The sequence below is a fragment of the Haemaphysalis longicornis genome, unplaced genomic scaffold, assembly GCF_048455015.1.
Source record: "Haemaphysalis longicornis isolate Haplotype H1 unplaced genomic scaffold, Haemaphysalis longicornis Haplotype H1 scaffold_1, whole genome shotgun sequence".
In the NCBI taxonomy this organism is placed as follows: Eukaryota; Metazoa; Arthropoda; class Arachnida; order Ixodida; family Ixodidae; genus Haemaphysalis; species Haemaphysalis longicornis.
In genome coordinates this window covers 304,724,794-304,737,616 of record NW_027526203.1, presented here as the reverse complement: position 1 = coordinate 304,737,616, position 12,823 = coordinate 304,724,794, and the positions used below count along the sequence as shown (strand labels likewise).

The 12,823-nt window shown below is 50.4% G+C and overlaps 1 protein-coding gene across 1 annotated transcript in view; it reads right to left on the bottom strand.

Moving 5' to 3' along the window:
• The window catches only part of LOC144149659 (protein turtle homolog A-like), a 721,048-nt gene that overhangs the window by 212,474 nt on the left and 495,751 nt on the right, over positions 1-12,823 (bottom strand). Inside the window, exons 2-3 of the mRNA XM_077681324.1 lie at positions 11,163-11,528; positions 8,089-8,190 (exon numbers count right to left, since the gene is read on the bottom strand). Of these exons, the coding sequence (XP_077537450.1) occupies positions 8,089-8,190; positions 11,163-11,528 (468 nt within the window). The remainder of the gene's footprint in view (positions 1-8,088; positions 8,191-11,162; positions 11,529-12,823) is intronic.

The following is a 12,823-nucleotide window of genomic DNA, read 5'->3' as shown; positions in this document are numbered from 1 at the left end:
CCTCTAGCTGCTGAGGAGGCTGGTCCTGAAGTTAATCTTGAGAGACAGAGCAGGCTTTCCGTTTTTGTGGTGGGGAGGTTGAGTTCTCCTGCTGGGAAAGGGGAGCTGAGTGAGATTGATTTTTTAGCAAAAAGTTTTCGCGCTTGAGAGCAGCGTTTTCCTCTCTGAGAGATGTGATTTCAGCGCGGATAGTCTGCAGTTCTCTAAGTACGTCTGCTATGGATGTACCTACAGGGGGGTTTTGGGAAGCGTGTGGGGGCTGGGAGCTGGGAGGGGCGCTTGGGCTGCTCACCGGCTGGGACTCTGGTCCTGAAGTTAATCTTGAGAGACAGAGCAGGCTTTCCGTTTTTGTGGTGGGGAGGTTGAGTTCTCCTGCTGGGAAAGGGGAGCTGAGTGAGATTGATTTTTTAGCAAAAAGTTTTCGCGCTTGAGAGCAGCGTTTTCCTCTCTGAGAGATGTGATTTCAGCGCGGATAGTCTGCAGTTCTCTAAGTACGTCTGCTATGGATGTACCTACAGGGGGGTTTTGGGAAGCGTGTGGGGGCTGGGAGCTGGGAGGGGCGCTTGGGCTGCTCACCGGCTGGGACTGTGAGCCAGGAGATGACTTGAGGAGTTGGCGCTGGGGATCAGAGGGAGTCCTGCTGCCTGTTCACTTGTGCGTTGCGGACTTGCGGTCTTGGGCTTGTAGTGGGGGGAAGGAATCAAGTAGTGGAGGGTGCCTTTGGGACGCGGCTTGTGCGTAGGAGAGCGTCCGTTGTTTGGGCTGGTAGCGGCGCGGGCAGTCCGCCGAACCTGTAAGGTGGCTTCCTTCACACACGATGCAGCGTAGGTTGCAGGGGTGATTTTCATGAGCGTTGGTAGCGCCACAGCGAGAACAGCGGGGTACAGTTTGTTGGGTAGGGCACACGTCCTGGCGATGACCCGTTTTCCAACAGCTGATGCAGGCTTCGGTTTTGCGCCGGAAGGGTCGGCAGCGATAGGTGGCGGCCCGGTACCGAACCCAATACGGGACGTCAGGTCCGTCGAAAAGTATTTGTGCCTTGTTTGAGCTGTTCACTCGGCGGACGTCGAGGATTTTCAAGTGGGGGTTATAATTGATGATGCTGTGAGCGATTTGTTCAGGAGTGTCCGTTTCTGGGATATTGAAGATTATGCCCAAGGAGGTATTTGCCGGGGCCGGAACGTGAGCCCCGACGCCATAGCGATGTTCTCCAATGAGCAGGGAGGAGATACTAGCATAATTCATTGCACGTGCCTCCGAGGGAGCACTTATTACGATGAAGTTGGATTTGACTTGAATGCGTATTTGATCCTCACCATTGGGTTCAACATTTGCGTGCTGTTGAATTGTATCCGCCAGAACCACAAGGGAAAGCTTGGCGAGGGCTAGTCCGCCTCTCGGACGCAAAACAATCTTGACGTCGGTCGCAGGGAGGGGTTTGACTGGAGTTATTCGACGCAGGGGCTTTTTGCGGCTTTTGCATAGAGAGCTTGTAGAGGTTGCTGGGAGACTTGCCTGTTGGGATTGTCTCTCGGTACAACGGAGAGCTTGCTGCTTGCTTCGTATAGTTTTCCAGCCAGGTTGAAGCAGTTCGTCCGGGGTGATGGGTTCACCGACAACTTCTCTTTTCATAGCGGTGGGGCGGGCGACGAGCATCAGGGAGCAGCTGGCCGCCTGGCGTGCTGGGGGCGAGTACAGCCGCGGTGCTAGGCCTGGTTAGGCCTAGCAGTGCGAGCGGCGTGGTCCGGTCTTCCAAGGCTTGCAATTTCGAGCCGGCGGGGTGGATGACCATAAAAATTGTCACCCGGGGTTCCTGGGTGCTTCCGGAGACCCTGTGGCGAGCTTCAAGGTCGATGGTCAGGGCGTACCGCACTTAAAGCAAGAAATATACGGAGCCGTTGTGAAGCGCGAACGCTTGGCGCGGCCCCCTAGCGGGCTTCCCCGACGACGATGGACGCAGGACAGGGCCGCCGGCAAGAGATGCTCCTCTCAGCGTCGCATCTAAAAATTAAATGGGCTTCGACTTCTGAATTTTTTACTGTGGTCCATTTACTACGAACTTCGGAATATAACGGACGGAGGCCGCGTGACGTTCACGTTCGTTATATATATGCGCCGGCAGTAAGAAGGAAATGTAGCTCTCACGATCGCTCCTAACAACCGTTTCACCGCACTTGTTCACCAAGCCAAACGTAAGACCCAATTCGAAACTGAACTATGGCTTACCACCTGTGTTAGTGAGGCAGAATGTTTGGTGATGTCTATTGGCTATAATTCGGGCCTTTTAATAATTGTGGGCACAGAAAATGTCGCTATTTGCGTATTTTATATTTAGGTGTCCCTAGCTTCCTCTGGTGTTTAGAAAAACGCTTAGACGTTCCGCATATCCCGTTCCACCATACAGGTTTTTTGACGCCAACAGTCACAGTGCGGTGTAATTGTATGTTGCGACGATAATCGCTTTCACGCTTTGGGACTTTTCTTCATTGCTTAACAAGTGCTGCTGCTGCTGCTGCTGCTGCTGCGAGTGGTATATTTGTATTCACGGCTATTTTTGCTCTTAAAGGCTAACTTGTTTTCACGCCTTAGTCTTTAATACTTGACTTCAACGTAAGGAGCCCAGCTACCCCGTGTCTAATTTGCACATGGTCACACTTGTTCCGTAGGGTCCTTCTGTCGTGCCCTTTCCGTTTTTATGGACCCGCGCTGAGTGTTGCCGTATATGTACGCAATGAAGCATACATGTCGCTCAAAACAGTTGCTTTAAGCACTAAAGCTACATGAAGGCTATGAGGCGCGCCATTGTGGAGGGCTAGGGAATAATTTCGGCCCCCTGTGCACCTGAAACGTTGCCGAAACTTTTGTGCAAACGATTGTAGTTGTTGCTGTTGTTTTTGACCTCGATAAGTGTAACGACCACTGTGTCCAGGCATTAATACCGCGACTTCGTACTCACTGGTCAAAGCTTTAGCCACAGACCCAACATGGCGGGTATTATACCAAACATGCGTATCTTTAAGGAGCGCAATGTTGTTCAAAAAATAAATGCAAGATCCATTGGCAGATTAATGCGCGAGCATCTCGTGCCTCTCCCTTGCGAACTTTAGGGTTGGCTTGATACGTAAGTTTTACGCCGCCTTTAGAAGCCCCTCCCACACAATTCCGACCGTACTTAGCGCTCTCATGGTCCCAGTGGTCATGTTTACTAGCTTTTTCAGCAGCATTGGCTGCCTGGCGCTCCTTCTCTTGACCGCCGGTATCGGCATCTGTTCGCCGCCATTCCCATGCCTCCTTCCTTTACCGGGTCCACTGGCTGCAGACTTTATTATACAACGCGTACAAGCGGTGGTGAGATCCCAAAGACGCATCGAGGCAGAAAAGGCATCTGGCGATGCGTGCTTTGAATTATGGTCTTCATGGCAACGTCGCCAGCGTTGCAAAGCTCTCTCCGCTTTCGAAGGCAGCTCTCTTGACGCGCTCACCCCGCCGTGCCGTCCTGGGAATTCAATTGCTCGCTATGTTGACAGAGCGACGCGGAATCACACACAGAACCGCGGAAATTTTGTCGCTATGCCCACCCTATTCCTCACGCGGTGAAAAAGGAGGAGATCGATTAGAAATTCCTAAGCAACAGTGAATCATATGCGATCTAGCCCTGCGCATATAGTTTTTTTTTAACACTGACAGAGTTTCTAACCTGTGTACCTAATATCTTTCAACGGAGCTCCCGCCTCCAAGCCCGTGTAACAGCGCCCTACGTGAACGGATAAGTCGGGCGAGGCAGGGTGTTACGATTTCAAAATCCAGAATAGACGCAGGCGTCTCGGGGCAAGCATATACAACGCCACTATCCCTTATGGAGGCGGCGGGGTCAAGCGCCCGGGAATTTAACAAAAGATGAAATAATTCGTTCTCTACCAAAAGACCATGCTTCCAGTCCCGCGCAGCCATACTGCCCACAACGATGCAAGGACAGAATTTTAACAGAGCTGTTTACGCTTGAGCTTGGTCCGGTGGCGTTCGCAAAAAGTGTTCGCAAAAAAAAAAAAATACCGAGCGCAGGTGAGTGTGCTTCGCGTGAGAGGCGTCCGGTGTCGTTTAGGCTTGCTCATGGGTTTGCGCCATGTGAGGAGCTCAAAAAAAATCACGCCATATCCACGGAATGAATGATGATAAGTGGGGCGAAGCTCGAGAGGGGGAGATCATCGGTAACCGTAACTCTCCCGTGAAAGTTCGCCCATTACATCATTAAGAAAGACGTAAGACTGTGTGCGTACATTGTACAAATCAACTTTTATTTTCGGAGTCAATGCTCCCAGGCCCGGACCTGGTGAAAGACCCCGCGCCATCGAGGACTACCCCGCACCTCCACCAGAATTTGTCACGTAGGATGGGACACAACGGTAAAGAAAGAACTTTTATTTAGGGCGAACTTGTGCGCGAACAAGACGAGAGGAAACGAGCAAAGGTCCTTGCGTCTCGTTCGATCTCCGAGAACGACTGCCTGCGTTCGTGGCGTGATCTCTTGCGTGATCTCCCCCTCGCAGTGCACGTGCGCTCGCGCCTCCGTTGGCGAACACAGACAAGCTCGCGCTCCCGGTGCCGAGTTTGCACTGCCGGTTGCAGCCGGTTCTTGCGCGTGCAACGCGGCCCACTTTGCGACATTTTCGAAAGCATGCGGCGGTCACGTACCACGAGACACAAGGGATGGACAGACCCATGACTTAAAGGAGCCATGAAGAGAAAATGCAAGTTGGTTTTATTCGAAAGATTTCGTGTTTTATAGTGCCCCCAGCGCTTGTCCGGATACAAACGGTGCTTTATTCACTGAGAAATTAAACAATTTAGGTTAAAATTTTGATTTTCCCGCTCAGTCGTGCGTTTTCGTGGTCCCAAACGACATCACAGGAACCGACCGCTCTGCAGCCTAGAATACCTTCATTCACGCATCCGCCGTACAGGGTAGAGACACGTATACGCTGGCGCCGCCATTTTCAGTTGCTCGCTCGCCGCCGAAGGAAGTCATTGTGTCAAAACCGCGCTAAAATTATCGCCGCAACGCGGTTTACTGAAGAAGTTTGAATCATATTGTCTGTTTCGCGTTGCTAGGTCTCGTGGGAAATGAAAAGAATAACGCATTGAGCCCGTTGGCCCAATTGCGGCGGCACGGGACCGTTCAAAGGTTGTCTCCACCCTGCACAGCGGTGTTAGTTTGTTCCCGCGTTTCTTTACGTTCCGTAACCTAGATGGCGCCACCATACCGTGGAAAGCGTTTGGTTTGTTTTTGCCCGCATTTAAACCTGGCTTGTTTTTGTTCTGGGAGAAAATATTCGTTCCCTGAAACAGTGCTCGCCCGACAAATGGGGTCACGTAAGACACCGTTGCTTGCGTCAATCGGCCAGTGTCGTCTGAGACAACCCCAAGCCCCGTAGGGCTGTGCAGCTAAACCAAGCATGCTGTGCGCAGTACGAACAGCAGAACGCATCAGTACTTCTATGTTTACATGTGCTTTCGTAACTTCCACTGTTTGTCCCATCATTCTTATTGCTTTGTAAAGAATGTGCCCTAAATTTAAGCGCAAATCGCTCGTTCGTCTAGTTTGTAAGCTCTACCTAATTTGCGTCTGCTTCTGCCAGCCTCCGCCAATCGCAGAGCTTAGCTCATGTGACATCATAGGTTCTGTTGCGGGAAATGAGCTGGTGGGTCGCATGACCATTCCCGTTTTTCCTAATTATGTAGCTTATTTGAGCGAAGTTTACGTTAAAAGTGGTGTCAGTATGATTCTAACGAGACAATCTTTTGAATGAACCAAACTTGTGTTTTCTCTTCATGGCTCCTTTAAGGAGCTTCGCCCCTAAAACACAAGAAAACAGCTTACGTGCGTCCGCGCATGAAGTGGGGAGCACCGCACAGCTCGCGCTACAGATGTCGCGTTCGTGAAGCCGGTTGCCGCCAGTTCTAGCGTGCGCTAACACGGTCCACTTTGGGACAGGTGTGAAGGCCTGTGGACAAAATGATCGGGGCCTGCCAGTCATGCAGAGTTTTCAGAGACAAGTTTAGAAATTCATGTGAGGTGCAATAGCCGGTTCTCCGACGAAGGGAGAGGGCTCGCAGCTCTGCTATTTCTCCAACCTTGCATGACTAGTGGAAGGTGCGCCAACTGTAAAGAACAACAGCTTCTTGACAGTTTGGTAGCCATGATTGGTAAGGCCTCTAAAACTTCTCAGCCATACGAGTCCCTCCAAGGAAGCCTTCACGTGTAATAATTTTTGTTATCGCTGCTGCGGGGGGCAGAGGTGAAAGTTCTGCAAACAATTCGGCCCTCTTATTAGTACTGTGCACAGGAACGTTATTATGTGGCACACTGTGGCGCGCTCTACAAGCCCACGTACATTATGCCAGGCACGTTTCGAGCTAAACGGCAGAACCTTTGGGCTCTTTCCATGCCCGGACTGTCGCTGGCGCGCGAGTTGTAAGGCGCGTTTAAACACGAACCCATATTTCGCTTCTTCGCGTAAACGCACCACAATACAGGTTGGGGCTTTTGTCCCGTAGGAACATTCAGTACCCAACAATATACCCTAGCGGAAACATACGGGGGATTATTTAGGCTCCTGAGTGCCGTTATTCATGCCCCCGGGACAACCGTAGGGGAGGTGTGTTTGCATCAGACCATGTTTTGTATCCGCGGGGACAAATGCAACCAGTGATCTTGTTTATAAAAGCAAACTCCATGGTTTCGCGCCGCCAACGGGAGGGGAGCTGTACTGGAGCAGCTTTAAGCGGCTACCCCTTGAATGGGTACCGCTGTGCAAGTGGAGCTGTCATTGCCACGGCTGAAAAATAGGTGGCCTGGTTTGGGCTAGCATTCACGTGGCGAAGCACGTTCTCTTAACGGAGCGTAAACTGTCAACGACGTCAACTAACTTCCAGAAGCAGTTATTTCTAAGAGGGTTTGCTTTTTTCGCGTTTTAAGGTTAAAATACGCAGCCCTACAGGGCTGCGTATTTCTCCTAAACTTCTCCCAAACTGGCTGGCATGCTGCGGTCGTGGTCATAAATCTTCGTGGATTGTTAACTCGGTCGCAGTGCTGGATTCTAAAATTGTATGCGGAACAGTGCCGGAATGAATAAAATTGTGTTCGTTGAAGGAAACAATCCAGAAAACGCTTATTTCTCCATTATATTGGCTCACCGCGAAACCTCTTTAAGAAATTACGCCCACCTCCCCTCGCGGGAACCCTGGTGTGATGCGATGCTGAGGGGGGGGGGGGGGGTTTAAGCGCAAGCGGAGAGCAACCGTCGACCGAAAGGCCGCCGGAGAGCGGCACACCGGTTATATGCGCAGCGCGCCCGAAGGAGAGGAGACCGCGGAAGAGAGTACTGCACATGCGCCGGTGCCAGTGTGTCTGCCGCGGCTATGACGCAACACAATCCAACACAATCCACTTCAATCCAATCCAATCCAATCCAAGCCAAGCCAATCCATTCGAATCCAATCCAATGCCCCTGTTCCAATCCAATGCCCCTGTAATAAACAGCAGCTGTTTATTAGGATACTGACACGGAGCCAAGACGCCTTGGCCAATCACTCAAGAACCGATTAACAATTTATGGTGTTAGGATCCCATGAATCGTGCCCTAATATTTTGGGCATGAGAACTTTACGACGTGCGGAGGAATATAAATTTCGGTCTCAGCAACTTCACTTTTTTTGCAACAATAGAGAGCAAAAAAAAAAAGCACCTGGCAGCACTTATCACTGATGGATTTGTACGTTTATCTATTCATAATTGCTTGTTCCCGTGTTATCTGCAGCCGGTACTTTTTCCTTGTTCTACAAGCAAGTTTTATCCCTGGTCGGAAAAGCGATGTTCCAAGCTGTATGGTGGCGATGTCAGGAGCTTCTCTGGCTAATTTTTTGCACTGTTGTAAAATTGAGGTAGGGTGAATCCAAGTTTACGTTAGACACCCAACTTATTCTGCGCATTACTAAACAATGCCCAACTGCTACGAGTAGAGGGGCGGGTGGGCGTTACAAGAGGAAGCGGCATGATTTAATTAACAGTCACGCGTGCAGCAATCTCACCTCCGGAAACTTCGCAGAGAACTCTCAGCCGCCGGCCTTCTCTCAGCCTAAGGTCGCCGGTCGTTTCAGGATCAATCTTGAGGACAGGAGTCCCGGGGGATTCTGCGAGTGAACAGGCAACCAGCTTAGAATGCTCCGCGAACCACCCACGCCCACAAAAGAGGCACAAATGCAGGTGACAGCACTTCACAAAGCTATTTTCTTGCCAACGGGGCCAAAAACGACTGAAGAATTAAACTTCACCCCAACCGGGCACAAGGGTGCGATGCCTGTCCAGAATACGTGGCACCAGAATGTGATGCCGGCCACACTCTGAGCAAAACATTCTGCGCCCGTACGTACGTGTTTCACGAAGAATCCTTATTACCAACGCTGACAAAAAGACAGGATTCCTCCCGCGCTTGTCTGCAAAAATGTCCAAAAGCGATAGCGTCCAATGAACATATTTCGAGACAAGTGACGATTCCGCCCTCTGTGTCCGAGAAACGACCATAAGGAATAAGCCCTGTATGGTTAAAAGCATTGTGCTGTATAGCTGGCACGTACCACCTGGCTCTCAGCGCATGTCTCGCTGCGGCTTCCCACACGCTCTCTAGTGAGCGTACTGTCCATAAATTGACACGCACACACCCCGCTAGAACCGAAGAGGACGAACGGGGCCGAAATGGCATGGGGGAAATAGCCCGCGCACGTCATCTAAGGATGTCGTCCATCCACTTCCCCGGCTGTCAAGGAGGACATGCATACGGCATGTGGTAAGTAGCACAGCGGAACCCACGCTCGCACCTCTTATAAAACCGGCCTGCACAAAACGCACTCTTTCTTCCCTCCCTCTCAATACCTCTTTTTGTTCTATGCGCTAAACACGCGACAGAGTTGGGCGTATAGATAAGTGTACTACGTCCAGATCATTTCGACGAACCAAACGGCAACTCGCTCGAACGCGCGCGCGCGCGCGCATGCAGGCAGGCAGGCAGGCAGGCAGGCAGCCAGGCACGCACGCACGCACTCTACAAATTGATAGATAGGAGGATTCTCTACAAACTGATAGATTTTCCAAACAGAGCGCCAGCTGAAGCTACAGAAGTTGAATACTCAAAGTCGCCAATCCCTAAAGGCTGCCGGTCGGCGTTCTAGCACTCTAAAAGCCCTCACACGCCAGGAAGCAATCATGGCTAACAAAATGCCTGCAAACTCGGCCCTCACCCCTCATATCATCCATAAATGTACAGCCACCGCTAGTTGCGTCCTCCAGCGTTGCCCCTAGTATGACACCCATTGCACGCCGAGATTGTTTCATTTACTCTAGAAATGTGCTAATTTCATCTCTGGTCGAGAGCGACTCCTAACAAAAGTCTCGCCACCAGCGATAGAAGCAGACCACCTGCAGCAAGTGAGAACGGATCCTTCCTTTCTCGAAGCGATTGTCGAATATGCCTTAGCAAACGCACTATTCTACGAGCTCGTGTAACAGTCTGAACCGACTTCCTTCATGACTGCTCCTCTAAACAAGCCACGTAAGTCTGTCAGTGAATTCTTGGTACACTCCAGCTGTTCTACAAGGAGGCATGGGAATATGCCGTTGCCGAGTGAACTTTGTGGTGACCCGTGACCTTTTACGTGTCCGCGTGAATATTTAAAGTGTTCTTTCTTTCCCTAATGCCTCCCTTCCTTCCCCAGGGCCTTTGTTCCTCCCCTGCATTAATAAAGTTACTACTACTATAATGCAGCACACAAACTTCCACCATTCAACCCGAACAAAACTTTTTCATGCGTATGCAGTTTTTTCCGGCCTGTTCAGGGTCTGTCACGTAACACAGTGGTCGCATGAGGTAAACTATTTTCGGGACCCCACAGAAATTTGTCCATGATCCTAAGCAGGAACACGCAGAGAGAGAAAGATAAAAAGAGGGAGAAAGATAGAGGGGAAAGAGAAGGACAGAAGGAATTGAGGCACGGTAAATAGGCAATCGCTTCTTATTTTCTAACCAGGGCTTTGTAAGAAGATGTAGGGACAAAAACAGAAAGAACAAATAGAGGGGGAAAGCGAAAAGCCTGTGCTCATGAGTATCCATGCTACTTATGTTCTAAAGCCGATCACACAGCTTAAAGATCAAGTGCCCAGAAATTTCACCTTCTCCAAATATATGCTAAACGTGCCTTACCTATCCTTAGTTAATAAATTATGAGCGGTAAAAGCAGCTCCCCAGGAGCGGACGCTGCACTGCCTGGTTGGCGTAGGGCGCAGATATTCATGAAGCGGAAGTGACTCCCCAGCTGTCCCAATCCGCTGGACGGCTACGCGGTTTTGAGCTGCGTGTAGATGGACCCGACGAGGGAGTTTTGAGATAAACAGGTTTTTTCCGTTTCAATGGGCCCGTGCATTAGCGGATGCGTTGAGCCGAAAAGTCACCGGGGCGAGTCGGTTCGACGCGGAGGCAGGGGTCGGCTGCCTTGCCGGGCTGCCTTGTCATGGATAAGTTGCTGGCCACGAAGAGCTGATTACGTCTCCTTCCGTGTACCCTCGTGTCCGCATCTGCCGGCACCCCTGTTCGGCTGACCGACGGGGCTCTGATATAGCCACGCCGGGAGTAATATTCGTAATATATTTCCTATTATATTTTGTAATTTCCATGTTTTAGTAAGTCTATTCGAAAATAGCATTTAAAACAGCCCGAAAACTTCACTGCGTTTGGTATTTCAGAATTTAAGAAGAGCAGTCATTTTTGTAATATGACAGACGGGGTCAGTGACTGAGTATTTTTTGCCTCACTGGACGAGTGATTGCCCGGTGCGCCTTGTAACATCGTTTGGGTGCTGTTGTCGGGAGAATTTGTGACACTGCCCAAGAGCCTGCATGATAATTCACGCGTTTGGGAACTCCAAGCAGAAGCGCTGTAAGGCTAACATTACTAAGGTTTGACCCCTTCTGATTATAAAATTTTCCCTCTGGTTGATTTGAATGCAAAACTCTGACCAGGTCTGCCAGCTATTGCCTTCATACTCTTCCCATGCCGGAATCCGTAAGGAGGCGACAGTTGAAGAAGGTGTGAAAACCAACGTGACTAACTCACCGACCACGACGAGCTCGACGTGCGACGTCCTTTCGGGTGCGTGCAAGAAGCGCACGCGGCACACGTAGACGCCTGCGTCCCGTGGCGACAGGTGGGCGAGGGAGAGCGTGCCCCGGGAGACGGAGAAGTGGAGGCGCTCCTTCCAGGCAACCGCCACGCGGTGGTCGGCTTGCACAAGGGCCACGCCCCGGGCACGCACCACACTGTACAGCGGTTCGGTTGCGACTGTAGCCGCCGCGGCGCTGGAACCACGCGTCCAGCTGATAAGGGACGGGGCGGCATCCACGCTGGACGCGCCGAACGAACCCCCCAGGTCGCACGGCAGCCGCGCCTGGCTGCCTGGCAGCGCCAGTACCTGCCGGGTCTCTGGAAAAGAAGGACATTACAAAATTTGTATCTTAAAAAACACACACAAAGAACAAGTCCTCAGTTCCTCAGAACGCCATGGTCAGAAAAATCTCAGTCTGCTGTAGGGGTCTGCTCTAAAAGTTATACACATGTGCCGTTGCAGCAAATATACGTGATGCAGTTTTTGAAGAAAGACGCGAGGTGAAAAAGTTCCAGCTAGAACTTCGCACTTTGCTTTCGTTGTTATTTTGTTCCGAAGGGACATTTTAGCCCAGCCAGGCTTAATGACCTTCGAGAGAAATAATTACAAATATCCAATAAAACCGAAGCGTTAGCGCTTTAATTTCTCGTTTAAGTTATCAATAACGTCCGAAATATTACTAAGCGTGGAGGCCACTAATGGGGCCCTTGTGTAGTGGCTTGCGAGCCAGCAGCATCAACCATTAGTGCCGTGAAAGAGGCCAGCCTTCAAAAAGCCAACGGTAATGCACAGGCCTGCGTCTACAAACTAGGCGATTACCATGACATTTCACAGCGACTAACAATAAACCTACGCCATTAAAGGGCCTTTAGCAGTATAAAAATATAAAAATTAAAATGAGGACCTAGCAGGGAACTGGAGTATGCCCTAAAAATTAGGTGGGGAACAATAGGCAAAGGCTGCTGAATAGTGATGTCACTGGCTATTTGTTACCCGTACTGCAACAAAAATGAATAAATGACAATTTTTCCATATATAGAACGCACACGCGCACACACACACACCACACAGACAAGCACACACATACACACTCACAGAGTATTTCTGGGATTCCCGCGAGTCTGAGTTCCCTCCCGAAAGAAAAGAAACTTTTTTTTAACGCGAAAGTTACCCCATCGTGTGATAATCTGTTGTTGTTGTTCTTGCCTGGTTAAAAAATGGCCGCCGATTTAAGGAGTTAGTATAAAAAAGGATTCAGCGTCTACAGGTCCAACGACACGAAACGTCCAACAGTGGATATTCCGTCTCTTTGGACCTTTCCTCTCGTTGGACATTCAGGCTCGATTGGATTTTCCGCCTCGGTGGATCTTTCGTCTCGTTGGACATTCAGGCTCGATTGGACCTTTCGTCTCGTTGGACCTTCAATCTCGGTGGATCTTTCGTCTCGTTGGACATTCAGGTTCTTACTATTAAATTACTGTCCGGAGCACTCTAAAGTTCCCTTGAATGCCCTCTACCGCAATATGGTTATGGGACTTTGTTCATTTTCAAATGCAATAAATTTTACACGATAATCTGAAGTTGCAGGAAAGGGGGCCGTGGACTCGGTGAT